General features: G+C 38.4%; 1 protein-coding gene across 1 annotated transcript in view; it reads left to right on the top strand.

Annotated features, from left to right (window-relative positions):
• The window catches only part of LOC124257974 (membrane-bound transcription factor site-2 protease-like), a 22,552-nt gene extending 8,430 nt beyond the window's left edge, over window positions 1–14,122 (top strand). The window contains exons 5-9 of the mRNA XM_046692049.1: window positions 424–604; window positions 1,162–1,256; window positions 9,831–10,026; window positions 10,887–10,962; window positions 12,548–14,122. Coding sequence (XP_046548005.1) covers window positions 424–604; window positions 1,162–1,256; window positions 9,831–10,026; window positions 10,887–10,962; window positions 12,548–12,767 — 768 coding nt within the window. The 3' untranslated portion in view covers window positions 12,768–14,122. The remainder of the gene's footprint in view (window positions 1–423; window positions 605–1,161; window positions 1,257–9,830; window positions 10,027–10,886; window positions 10,963–12,547) is intronic.

Below are 14,122 nucleotides of genomic sequence, written 5' to 3'. Positions count from 1 at the left end.
AACCAATTATTTTCGATGATTGATCGGTTGTAATGAACCAACCATCAATTATGAGATTTTAACCAATTCCCAACACTACTCGTCAGGAATAGTTTTCAAATGTTAAGACTGGCTAGGGAAGACTATCAATATGATTTTACTTTCCACACTCAACACACTAGTTATGTTTTTGTTCATGGCCTGCTTCTAAGTTAAGTTCAGAATACTGTTTTTGTCAATAATCCATGCAAAATGTGTCACTTCTCACCAGTGACTTGAACTATGTTGATTTTTTGCTCACTTTTATTTATTGATAAGAAATTGATATTTAGTTCACGATTGTCCATCTCTGTGATGTACATGGATAGCCAGCCCTAATAGATCTTCATACAAGAGTTGTTGTATTAAAAGATGGCATTAATATAACTGCATCCTATGTTGCAGAATTCAGCTGTATCCGGACCTCGAGGTCTCCTGCTGGGCGAGCCAATCACACGGATCAGTGACTGCATGGTGACCGACCTTGACACTTGGCACGACTGTATCGTGGCAAGCATGAAACAACAATCTCTCGGACACTGCATGCCGGTGCAACTTATTCGGGATCTGGATACTTCACCTAAAAGTAGGCTTCTTTTTGTCTGTTCAAAAATAATGTTATTTTGCCCTATCATATCTCTTATCACTCCATATGAGGCTGGTGATTGTCGTAAGAGGCGACTAATGGGATCGGTTGGTCAGACTCGCTGACTTTGTTGACACATGTAATTGTATCCTAATTGTGTAGATCGATGCTGATGCTGTTGATCACTGGATTTTCTGATCCAGACTCGACAGACTGCTAACATATAGCTGGAATATTGCTGAGTGTGGTGTAAAACCTAACTCACTCACTCACTCACTCTCTATTATTACTAGAAGTATGTTTAAAGTTTCAAATAAGAATCATCAGAATCAGTTTTTGGCTTCTGAGCATTATGTTTCAATTGTTTATTCAATCTTTAATTTAATTCCAAACGCACAATCATCAGTATATGTTCATGGTTTCTGAGCATATGCATTGATGTGTCATCCATGAAATTCTTGGACAGGTGAAGTACACCTTTAGAATTATGTGATGGAATTAGGTAATTACTGTGATGGTGATTGTTATTATTCATCTGGTTATGATGAACATTGCAGATTACAGTCACACACCTGACTCCCTGGATTGCTGTAATGAAACGAGCAGTACACACCTGTGTTTTCTATATCACACCAAGTCCAGGGCAGACACAGTGAGTACACTCTTGAGTACACATTTGAATGTACATTTGAGTATGGTTCAAAATAGAAAAGACCTGTGAGGAGCCGAGTTAGAATTGATCTTCAGTAACCCATGCTTGTCGTCAGAGGCGATCGGGTGGTCAGACTTGGTTGACACATGTCATCGTATCCCAATTGTGTAGTTGATCACTGGATTGTCTGGTTCAGACTCGACATTTACAATATAGCTGGAATATTGCTGAGTGTGGTGTAAAACCTAACCACTCACTCACTCACTCTCTATTATTACTAGAAGTATGTTTAAAGTTTCAAATAAGAATCATCAGAATCAGTTTTTGGCTTCTGAGCATTATGTTTCAATTGTTTATTCAATCTTTAATTTAATTCCAAACGCACAATCATCAGTATATGTTCATGGTTTCTGAGCATATGCATTGATGTGTCATCCATGAAATTCTTGGACAGGTGAAGTACACCTTTAGAATTATGTGATGGAATTAGGTAATTACTGTGATGGTGATTGTTATTATTCATCTGGTTATGATGAACATTGCAGATTACAGTCACACACCTGACTCCCTGGATTGCTGTAATGAAACGAGCAGTACACACCTGTGTTTTCTATATCACACCAAGTCCAGGGCAGACACAGTGAGTACACTCTTGAGTACACATTTGAATGTACATTTGAGTATGGTTCAAAATAGAAAAGACCTGTGAGGAGCCGAGTTAGAATTGATCTTCAGTAACCCATGCTTGTCGTCAGAGGCGATCGGGTGGTCAGACTTGGTTGACACATGTCATCGTATCCCAATTGTGTAGTTGATCACTGGATTGTCTGGTCCAGACTCGATTATTTACAGACCTCTGTCATATTGCTGGAATATTGCTGAGTGCATCGTAAAACCAAACTGACTCACTCAAAATAGAAAATAATGCAACAGCCATGTATCACTCAAAATAAGTTCAGAACAGCAGATTCTTTCATACGACTGTGTGGGGAGGTGGGGTAGCCTAGTGGTTAAAGCGTTTGCTTGTCATGCTCAAGAATCGGGTTTGATTCCCCACATGGGTACAATGTGTGAAACCTATTTCTGGTGTCCCCACCGTAATAAGTTCAAGGATCTGTACCAAACATGACATGCTTGAAATCAGTTCAAGGACCTATACCAAACATGACATGCTTGAAATCAGTTCAAGGATCTGTACCAAACATGACATGCTTGAAATCAGTTCAAGGATCTGTACCAAACATGACATGTTTGACAACGGTACAAGAATCTGTACCAAAACGTGACATGCTTGACAATGGTGTAAGGAACTATACTAAAATGTGACATGCTTGACAATGGTGTAAGGAACTATACTAAAATGTGACATGCTTGACAATGGTGCAGGGAACTATACTAAATTGTGATATGCTTGACAATGGTGTAGGAAACTACTAAAATGTGACATGCTTGACAATGGTGTAAGGAACTGTACTAAAATGTGACATGCTTGACAATGGTGTAGGGAACTGTACTAAAATGTGACCTGTAGGGAACTGTACTAAAATGTGACATGCTTGACAATGGTATAGGGAACTATACTAAAATGTGACATGCTTGACAATAGTGTAAGGAACTATACTAAAATGTGACATGCTTGACAATGGTGTAGGGAACTATACTAAAATGTGACATGCTTGACATTGGTGCAGGGAACTATACTAAAATGTGACATGCTTGACAATGGTATAAGGAACTATACTAAAATGTGACATGCTTGACATTGGTGTAGGGAACTATACTAAAATGTGACATGCTTGACAATGGTGTAAGGAACTGTACTAAAATGTGACATGCTTGACAATGGTGTAAGGAACTATACTAAAATGTGACATGCTTGACAATGGTATAAGGAACTGTACTAAAATGTGACATCCTTGACATTGGTGTAGGGAACTATACTAAAATGTGACATGCTTGACAATGGTGTTATGATCAATGCAGAAATCTGACATCAAAATAGAGTAAATTGTTACGTGTTGAGTATCTAACCATTATTGTTTCTTAGCCGTTTCTAAATGCCAATCTAACAGACTAATTGTAAGGTTGGGGCGGTGGGGTAGTCTAGTGGTTAAAGCATTGGCTCGTCATGCCGAAGACCCGGGTTCAAATCCCCACATGGGTACAGTGTGTGAAGCCCATTTCTGGTGTACCCAGCCGTGATGTTAATGGAATATTGCTAAAAGCGGCGTAAAACCAAACTCAGTCAGTCAGTAATTGTAAGGTTGAAAAATCAGGTGTTTAAGTTCTTTTGAGGTGTATATATACTAACAATTTCTGTTTCGTATTTCATGTAAAAGTACCAAAACAAGATCCACAGGTTCATGTGTGCAATACATTTATCAGTTAGAGTTATCTCCCTTTGTATGTTGCATGAACTGATGGTAATTATTTCCTCCCATCTCATTTCTTTAGGATGGTTTGGTAATTGTTTGAAGATATTAGACATCAAAATATTCTGAAAAAAATTTAACATTTTAGAAACATGTTTCTTGGATGTGATACCAATGGTTTACATAGATCCATCCATTTTGGGACCTGTGAAGATTTGGGTTAGAAACAACCCATGCATGATGTAAGAGGCGACTTATGGACTCGGGTGGTCAGACTTGCTGGCTTGGTTGACACGTCATCGTAACTCTATTTCATAGATCACGGGTCATGCTGCTTATCACTGGATTGTCTGGTTCAGACTCAATTATTTAGTTTTCAATCCAGGGCATGAAATCATGTGACAGACAGCTTCTGTTGTGATAAATATTTTTAGAGTAATGTCACAAAACTGATGTTGTAACTATGTTGAATTAAACTTGTGCAACACCATGTCGTATTGATATTGATCTTCAGTAACCCATGCTTGTCGAAAGAGGCGACTAACGGGATTGGGTGGTCAGGCTCCCTGACTTGGTTGACACATGTCATCAGTTCCCAGTTGCGTAGATCGATGCTCATGCTGTTGATCACTGGATTGTCTGGTCCAGACTCGATTATTTACAGCCTGACGCCATATAGCCGGAATATTGCTGAGTGTGGCATAAAACTAAACTGACTCACTCACTCCCCCTCCACACTGATCTCACAGGATTGGGTGGTCAAGCCTGCTGACATGGTTGACACAAGTCATCGTATCCCAGTTGCACAGAATGCTGCTCATGTCAATCACTGGATTGTCTGGTCCAGACTCGATTATTCACAGACTGCCGCCAAATAGCTGGAATATAGCTGAGCGCGGCGTTAAACAACCAACCAACCGACCAACCAACCTCCACACTGACATACTATGCTTGTGTTCCAGTTGATCCAAGTTAAAGTGGTAGTGTATTTTGTGGGCATATCGTTCATTGAGGGTATATTAAACAGCAAATGCTTTTTATGTGTGGATAAGGTATTAGCTCACCTGGTGGACAGAATGTTTTTGTTTGGCGTTAGGCACCGGCCATTTGTTTGAGAGTGAGATTGGCTAAAGGGAATTGGAGGAGGTACCATACTTCCAAAAATATGTCTCTTGAGGAATATTGGAAAGTGACATCAAACAACAATCAATTCCGGCTGCTGAAATACAGCTAGAATATTCTTGAGGCCCTTTTTATTAATGATTTGGTTTATGTGTTATTATTTTTTAACCTTTTTTTAAAAAAAAAAAGTAGACTATTTTAAATGATCTTGTAAAGAGAATTGTTAACCACATAAGGGAAAAAATAATTGAAAATGCTTTTGAATGGTTACCTCATTTTCCGTATCAATGTTCATTAAATCTTTTTAAATTGCTAAAATATGGTGGTGCTTCACAGGAACACAAAATATTTTCAAAATGATCTTTTTGTCACGTCCAGTAAAAAGTAGTCATTTACAGAATGCTATTTTATTCACAAGGCCTTGGTTTGTAGTGAATTAGATTGCGGTCTACAAGTCGGTCCAGGTGAGCTGTGTCTTTGTGGCTGCGAATATTTCTACCCTTTGTTATCTTTGTATTTACTGGACTTACAGAGAATATCCAGTGTGTTTTACTATAACATACAGACAGCATAATCAGGGTTTTACACAGACTTTGAAAAATGGGAGTCATGGTGACTCACAGTATGTATTTTGGGAGTCATTTTCAATATTTGGGAGTCATGAAAATTTGAGTATAATATTTCTTTGAGTAAATCAAAAAGCAAGAGTTTTGCAAAGATTTTGTTGTTTTGTGTTGTATTGACATTTATATGATTAGTTAATAAATAGTAGGACAGCACGGTATTCCCGGTATACAGGTATATCGCAATATGCTTTTCAAACGATACGTATTGCAATGTTTTTCTGAGAACCGGTATATTGGTTAGAGAACATATATGAAGTATTTGTGATTATCTTTATGGTTTTTCATTAAAATCTTCACATCTTCATTGTTCAATTACAAAACAGTACACTGTAATGCAATAAACTGTATAAAAAAAGAAAACAGAATCCATCACTGTGCAACCCAATTTTGAGATTGCTGTTATCAGAACCAGAACATTTGTTTGGGGACTTATAATGTAGAAAATAGGACTGACATGCACAAATAGTGTCACACAATGTTAAACACTGAAGTTCCCAATATATCGCAATACGGGTACCTAATTCGCAAGATATTGCAATACAATTTATTTGCCAATACACAGCCCTAATAAATAGTATATTTTTCACTGTTCAGGGTTCGAAATACCCAATATATTAGCGTGTCATGGCACAGTAAATATCGAAATGGCACGGATAAAATATGTTCTCGGTGCCCTTATGGCACGCCTAAGACATAACACACCTAAGACATAACACACCTTTAGTCACTTAATAACCAAACAAAACACTTATGCAAATGACAACCAAGTAAAAACATTTATTGACTTTATCGCCCAGGAAATCACTGGGATTATGATGGTTCATGTAAAGAAATCTGGTTGTTTTTTCATTTAGAGTGTTGGGAGTACTGATAGATAGTTCAGTTATTGAAGAGGAAATTGTGTATGTTAGATATATTGAAAAAAGTGAACCTCTCACACAATTCTTAGCTATTAAAGGTGCTGGGAAAGCAGAACAAATGAAACATAAGAAAGCCATCTTAAACAGAAGACATATCAGTGATAACAGAAAACTTGTTGTTTTCTGACAATAAATTTCAAAAGATCATCATCTTTGCTACAGTCATTTATTCTAAAAACTTGAGTGCACACCATTGATAACTTGTAGATTCATCAAATATTAAAAGTATCAGCAGGGATATTTATTTAGCCATGACATTAACAGTGCTCATTTGTTTAATGTGACCAGCAATCTGGTCACTATTGTGCACTTCTTCTGCCTTTTCTGCATTATTGACAAATGCACTGAAATGCTGTTGCATTTTGTGAATTCAAACTACGTCGGTGTGATCTTTAGAAGCTTGATGTCTCATTCAGGTTGACTTCTGAAAATTTTGACAAGCAAATGTAAATGGGCTAGGTTTATATTTTGCCTGAATGCACATATCACAGGCCTTGATATTATTGATGCTGTCATATTTTAGCCAGGTGTTTAGCGACATCCAATCGTCACAAAATACCATTGTGACTGATTTTCATATCTTGCAGTTAGTTTTAGTGTTCGATTTACTTGCATCATCATTAGAAACGTAAGGAGATTTGCTTTTCTTGCTGTCATTACCAAAAAACGAGTCAATCCACTGCTGTTTCTCAGCAGTACTGGCCATGTGTAATGACCAAAACTAGTCTAATTATAGCAAATGACGTGCTCAACTGCTATTGGCTGTATAAATATAGTGAATGACATACTCAAATGCTATTTGTTGGCATCTTTACTGCATCGTGGCATAGCTCTATTTTTCGCCACTCAGTGTTCCCGTAGTTTTTGTTAATAACACGAGCAGTTTGCGATAAAACGAAAACTATCATTGCTTGCTTATCAATTCTATTTTCTTGAACAGAATTCTTATTTTCAGTCATAAAACTTTCGTCAAACTTGACTCGTAAAACCCTGCATATGATAATATTCTGAGAGTCTTTTAGAAAATTGTTAGGTCAAATACACCAGGCCTTAGGAATCATCCGTCATGTAAAACCCTGCATAATGCATAAATTGATATTCGTAATACTAGTATATGATTTTTGCAATATTGAAACACAAGGATAATATTCTCTTTACATGGGGGCCAGTGGGGTATTCTTATGGTTAAAGCTGAAGGCCTGGGTTCGATTCCTGACATTGGTACATTGTGTGAAGTCCATTTATGTCTGCTGTCCCTGCCATGATATTTCTGGAATAACCCCACTCAGTGACTCACTCACTCTTTATCATGTGATGTCATCCTTAAAATTTGTATCCCAATTGTGTAGATAGATGCTCATGCTGTTGATCACTGGATTTTCTGGTCTGGACTTGATCATTTACAGACCGCCGCCATATAGCTGGAATATTGCTGATTGTGGCATAAAACTTAACTCACTCACTCACTCACATCCTTAAAATTTCAGATATGTTCTTTGTAGAAGTAGCTTTAGAAATGGCACAGTAGCACATACCTGCATGAATTGACAATTTAATAATTTGTGTTACTGTTTGGTGGAAATAATTTGGCCCACTGTTTGTTTTGGAAGCACTTGAACATGGGGAACTTATTTGTAAAAGATTTTGGAAAATTGGCTTTAAATTTTAGCAAAGAGTATCACATCAATATTTATTCGACTTCATTTGCATATTTTCATACAGTGAATGTGTAAAGCCTATCTGATAACTTGGCATCACCATTCAATAGACATGCAAATTAGGTCATTCATTCGTAGGCTGTATGCAAATATATAAATCAATGAGCTATTCATGAACCTTTGCACAATACAAACTAGACTACTATACATTATTATTCTGAAGATATGCAGTTTTCATTGCCAAAATACACTGGTATAATAATCTCTTTTCTTCAGATGTTTACAGATCAAGATGCACTAATACAAATTCTTTGAACGAGGTTTTTTTCACATGTAGGACTATCCATTATATCTGTATTTTTCACTTGCGGATATGTTCCCTTATGCTGTAGGTCAATAGAGTTGAGGGGTCCTGTTGCCATTGTTTGTAGTGTGTTGACAAGTCCGTTCATTTTTAACTCCTGAGGAAGCTTGTTGGTTTGATCACTGTCCGTATTGTAACAGTGAGTGTAAGTTGAGGTTTACGCGGCTTTCACATCAGAAATGGGCTTCACATATTGTAGCCGGCATTAATGGGTACAACAAGGACTGGTCAGCTCAGAGTCAGTATAATGTGTCTGAGTGGGGTATTCATGCTTCACTGCGGCATGGTATCTCAGTGGGCTAGCACTATAAAACCAGCTTAAGTCTGGGCTAGTACAAGCAGCCGCACATACACATACACATGCATGCACGTCGTCATATGAGCGGAATATTCTCAAGCAACGACGTTAAACTCAATTTCACCTCACATATTGTACCCATGTGGGGAATTGAACCCGGGTCTTCAGCGGGATGAACCAACATTTTAACCCCGCCCTTCCATATTGGAAAAGATGTGAAAAGATGGCACTTGTTGTTACACTGCCTGGCGCTCAGAATTGAGGGATAAAACAATGGTTGGTTCAGAGTTGCTATGCTGTGCCTGACACCAACGGAGATATCCATGTTAAACTAGACCGCCTCCTTGGTGTAGTGGTTAGAGCGTCCGCCTGGAGAGCGGTAGGTCATGGGTTCGATCCTCGGCCGCATCATACAAAAAGATGTTAAAATATGGTACTTGTTGGTCCCTGCCTGGCGCTCGGCATTAATGGTCGGAATGGTTTCTCAGTGAATTAGCACTATAAAACCAGCTTAAGTTTTGACTAGTACAAGCAGACACACATACACATACATGTATATCGTCATATGAGCAAATTATTCTTCAGAACGACATTAAACCCCATTTCACCTCACCTCACCCATGGTAAACTGCGGCATGTTATCTAAATGGACGAGATAACATTACACAATTGTCTGTTATGGTACAAAAATTCATTCACATAGATTATATCTGTAAATGTCGCTACATTCAGTACAAGTGCATCGTGAGATTTTAAGTCCTGTTTCAATTCACATCAGTGTTAACTCTTACGTTTCATATCATCTCAACATTCCTCTGCACAATCTTTTCCATGGGTGGTTATGTCTCAGAAAGTTACTTGTAGAACTGAGGCCCAAATTTTACACTGGTTTGTTCCATTATCAATACTTCCCAAGTACGACTGTCAAATATTCCTAACAGATATTGGGGCAGTGGGGTAGGCTAATGGTTATAGTGTTTGCTTGTCATGCAGAAGACCCGGGTTCGAATCCCCACATGCGTTCATGTGTGAAACCCATTTCTGGTGTCCCCCGCCATGATATTGCTGGAATATTGCTAAAAGTAGCGTAAAACTAAACTCACTCACTCTCTCACTCTAACAGATATTGATGGATGTAGTGTATGCAGACCTGTGACATAATGATGGAGAAATGGTGTGCTTTATCTTCACATATTGCATAAATCGTGTTTCAGAAGTATGCTTGCCTTCCGGCTCGGACAACAACTGACCGTCCGATCTGTCGGCTGCAGAGTGACTGCTATACCCCCAAGGTAGAGATGGCCTGTGTATATCCAGCTGTCGACAATGAAACAAAACTTTTACGGATATATCATGGTCGGAGACCGCCATTATTATTTCTGGGGCATCCAGTTGACTTATTTTATTCAGGTGAGTTACATGAGAGGAAGTTTATTTCAGTTTGTTTATAAGGAAGAGCGTTTTATGGATGACAGCTTCTTTCTTATGAGGAACGCAACGTTTCGGAAAGGTCCTCATAATATAGAAGTTGACATCCATAAAACTCGAAATGCTCACTTCTAAATGCCATTCAAATACCTGAGTTTGTTTATAATTTGGCTGACAGTTTCTGGACAAATTTAACATAACGACATATGAACAAACACAATACCAGAACTACTTACCATTATTGTCCTGGACTTTGGGTGGTGATGTAGCCCCATTGTTAGTTGTTGACTCATCATTTGATTCCTAACATTGGTGCAGTGTCTACAGCCCTGCCTTTCTATGGCTGGAATATTGCTTTATAGGCGTAAGATCCATGTCACTTGTTCCATTGGAAGTGAAATATCTGAAACGTTCATCAGGAAAGAATGGTAAAACCTTTACTGTTCATTTGTTTCTTTCCGACTAGGCGTTTGTTTCAAGCTGGTAGTTATGCCTAGCAGATCTTTTCAAGTTGTTTCAAAGTACAGTGAAACCCTGTTTATCTGGACCTTGGTATTCTGGAACCAAGCTTTTTGGATGATCACAATAATTTGTGTTTACAAAAGAAACACTGTTGTTTTAATCTTCAAACTGGGTAATCTGAACCTTTTCACTAAGATTAGATCTGTCCAGATTAAAGAAGGTTTGCTATATATGTCCCAGATGATGTACTGTTGTAAGCTGAGGCCATTGTGGATACAGTGGAACACACTCCTCCATGTCATGTTGTTTTTTATTAAAACATTTTATTTTCTTTAAAAACATTTTTATATATATTTTAAAAACATTTTGTTTATTTTCAGTGTCTGTGAGCAATTATGTGCCAAACAGTTCCATCATCCCACTTAATCTTCCATATGTCATAGAAACATTTTGCAAGTATCCTTTTACAGAAAAATGTGTCATTAATAGTGCTGGGAATTGGTCAAAATCTCATAATTGATGATTGGTTCATTACAACCGATCAATCATCGAAAATAATTGGTTAGCGTCATTTATTAAATTTTCCTGATTATTTTTGTTAATGGACAAAAAAAATAAAGAAAAAACCCTGTAGTTCTTTGGTGTTTTTGCAAATTGCACAAAAGGCATTGGCAAATTTCCCATCTCTAAAGGATGACTAGTAGGTTAGGAACACTAATTTCTTGGAGTCTTGAAGATAAATTCAACCATGACTTGGAACGAGCTTGTAGTGGTCATGAAATGTAACAGACAAAACCAACCTTGTGAAAAATATTGTTAATGCAAACAAGTGTTCCAGAATTGTTTGCGTTCGATTATGAGAAAACATGATAGATTGCTTGGTCGTTTAGTCACTGCGACCAATCTTCGATTATTTCAATTAATCTGACCACCACTAGTCATTAATGATACAAGAAGCATCTTTGTGATGATGGGGTGGTGGGGTAGCCTAGTGGTTAGATCGTTCGTTTGTCATGCTGAAGACCCAGGTTTGATTCCCCAGTTGGGTACGATGTGTGAAGCCCATATGTCGTATCTCCTGCTGTGATATTGCTGGAATACTGCTAAAAGCGGTGTGAAACTCCCTCTCTCACTGTACTCAGCCTTATTACAGTCATATGCCTAACATTGGTCTGTGGAACCAGCGTTCGAAATAGCTACTGGCCCGCTAGCCAAATGCTAACTGATTGTGAATCAGGCTAGTAATATATTGTTAAAGCTATCACAACTGGCTAGTTGAAAATCTCAGATAATTTGTTTTCTATTTAATGCACATGAATATGATGAAGTCATTATTAAGGTGTTAAAAGTTCGCCCACAAAAATGTCATGATATTTATTATCAGTTGTCACATGAAGATCGCTATATAAATTTTTTTAATAGCTTTGCGCAAAAGAGGTTAGGAACCATTACAATAGGAACCATTACAATAGAAATGTAACGTTAACATCTTTAATTTCCAGACATCACACCAATTTAGACCAATGTGCATTTTGATATTGATATTTTGCAGGGCCATTGAAGTATGATGTGGGCCAGCAGCATTTTAACTTGACTAGCCCTCCTGGCCAGTGACTTTTCAAAATTAATTCATACACTGTGTGGAACTGCCAGCATATTGCTGGAGTATTGCTGAAAGCGGAACCTGTGAAGATCAGGGTTAGAATTGGTCTTCAGCAACCCATGCTTGTCGTAAGAGGCGATTAACTGGATCGGGTTGTCAGGCTCGCTGACTTGGTTGACACATGTCATCGGTTCCAAATTGCGTAGATCGATGCTCATGCTGTTGATCACTGGATTTTCTGGTCCAGACAAGACCATTTACAGACCGCAGCCATAAAGCTGGAATATTGCTGAGCGCATTGTAAAACTAAACTCACTCACTGTTAAAGCAGCTGATTTTGCAAGTCAGACTTGCACATGTGAGATATTATTAATTTCCAGAGAATCGATGCTGTTTGAAACTTCATGCATACTGATAATCAGACCTTAACTTCGTCAGATATTTGATGTCACTATCAGGGGCGCTAGTGATCCTCAACGTGGTTCCCTGTTATGCTCTAGATGGGCAGTGGATCTGCAAGGCGTTCATAGAGCTCAGTCTTCGATCGACCATCCCAGACAGTGATATACGGAGTCTTATATACAGCCTGTGTATATTGTATGGCACTGTGCTGTTACTGCTCAATGTTATAGTGGCTATGTGGACACTGTTCTTATAGCATTAGTGGGGGATACGTGATGTGTCCCTAGTGCCTTGAATGCTGCCTTGGATACACCTCAACATCAGCTGAACATCACCTCAACATCAGCTAAACATCACACATAACATCACCTCAACATCACATATCCTACATAACATCATCATAACATCCCTTCAACATCAGCTCATCATCAGCTCATCATCAGCTAAACATCACCTCAACATCAGCTAAATATCACCTCAGTATCGGCTAAACATCACCTCAGTATCGGCTAAACATCACCTCAACATAACATATCCTACATAACATCATCATTACATCCCTTCAACATCAGCTAAACATCAGCTCATCATCAGCTAAACATCACATCAACATCAGCTAAATATCACCTCAGTATCGGCTAAACATCACCTTAACATCAGCTAAACATCACCTCAACATCCACATAACATCATCTCAACATCACATATCTGACATATCATCAACATTGCATCCCTTCAACATCAGCTAAACATCACCTTAACATCACATATCCTACAAAACATCAAGATAGCATCTCCTCAACGTGAGTGTCCCCTTAGTGTCTTTTCAACTATCCATTTAACATCACCTCATCATCTTCTGAACATCACCTAAACTCGACTTTAACACCACCTTCACATCAACATTGCCTGTACATCCACTTAACATCACAATATCATCTCTTCAGCAACAGTGTCCTTCAACATCACCATAGGAAAGCATCAACATCACCTGAGCATACCTAAACATCACTACTGAAGTCACATCCACATAACATCAACATCACATCTCTTCAACATCAATGTCCCTTTAGTATCATCTCAACAATCAGTTTGTCACCTCATCTTCTGCACATCACTCCTCTGTAACATCACCTCATCAGCTTTGTCAACATCACCATTGTATCTAACATCAACATTGTATCTCATCACCGTTTATCTCTTTAGCAACAGTGTCCCTTCAACATCACCATTGTATCTCTTTAGCAACAGTGTCCCTTCAACATCACCATTGTATCTCTTTAGCAACAGTGTCCCTTCAACATCACCATTGTATCTCTTTAGCAACAGTGTCCCTTCAACATCACCATTGTATCTCTTTAGCAACAGTGTCCCTTCAACATCACCATTGTATATCTCTTTAGCAACAGTGTCCCTTCAACATCACCATTGTATCTCTTTAGCAACAGTGTCCCTTCAACATCACCATTGTATCTCTTTAGCAACAGTGTCCCTTCAACATCACCATTGTATCTCTTTAGCAACAGTGTCCCTTCAACATCACCATTGTATCTCTTTAGCAACGGTGTCCCTTCAACATCACCATAGTATCTCTTTAGCAACAGTGTCCCT

Source organism: Haliotis rubra, unplaced genomic scaffold (assembly GCF_003918875.1).
Source record: "Haliotis rubra isolate DU_JTF1 unplaced genomic scaffold, ASM391887v1 Scf68, whole genome shotgun sequence".
NCBI lineage: Eukaryota > Metazoa > Mollusca > Gastropoda > Lepetellida > Haliotidae > Haliotis > Haliotis rubra.
This window is presented reverse-complemented; position numbering and strand designations above follow the sequence as displayed.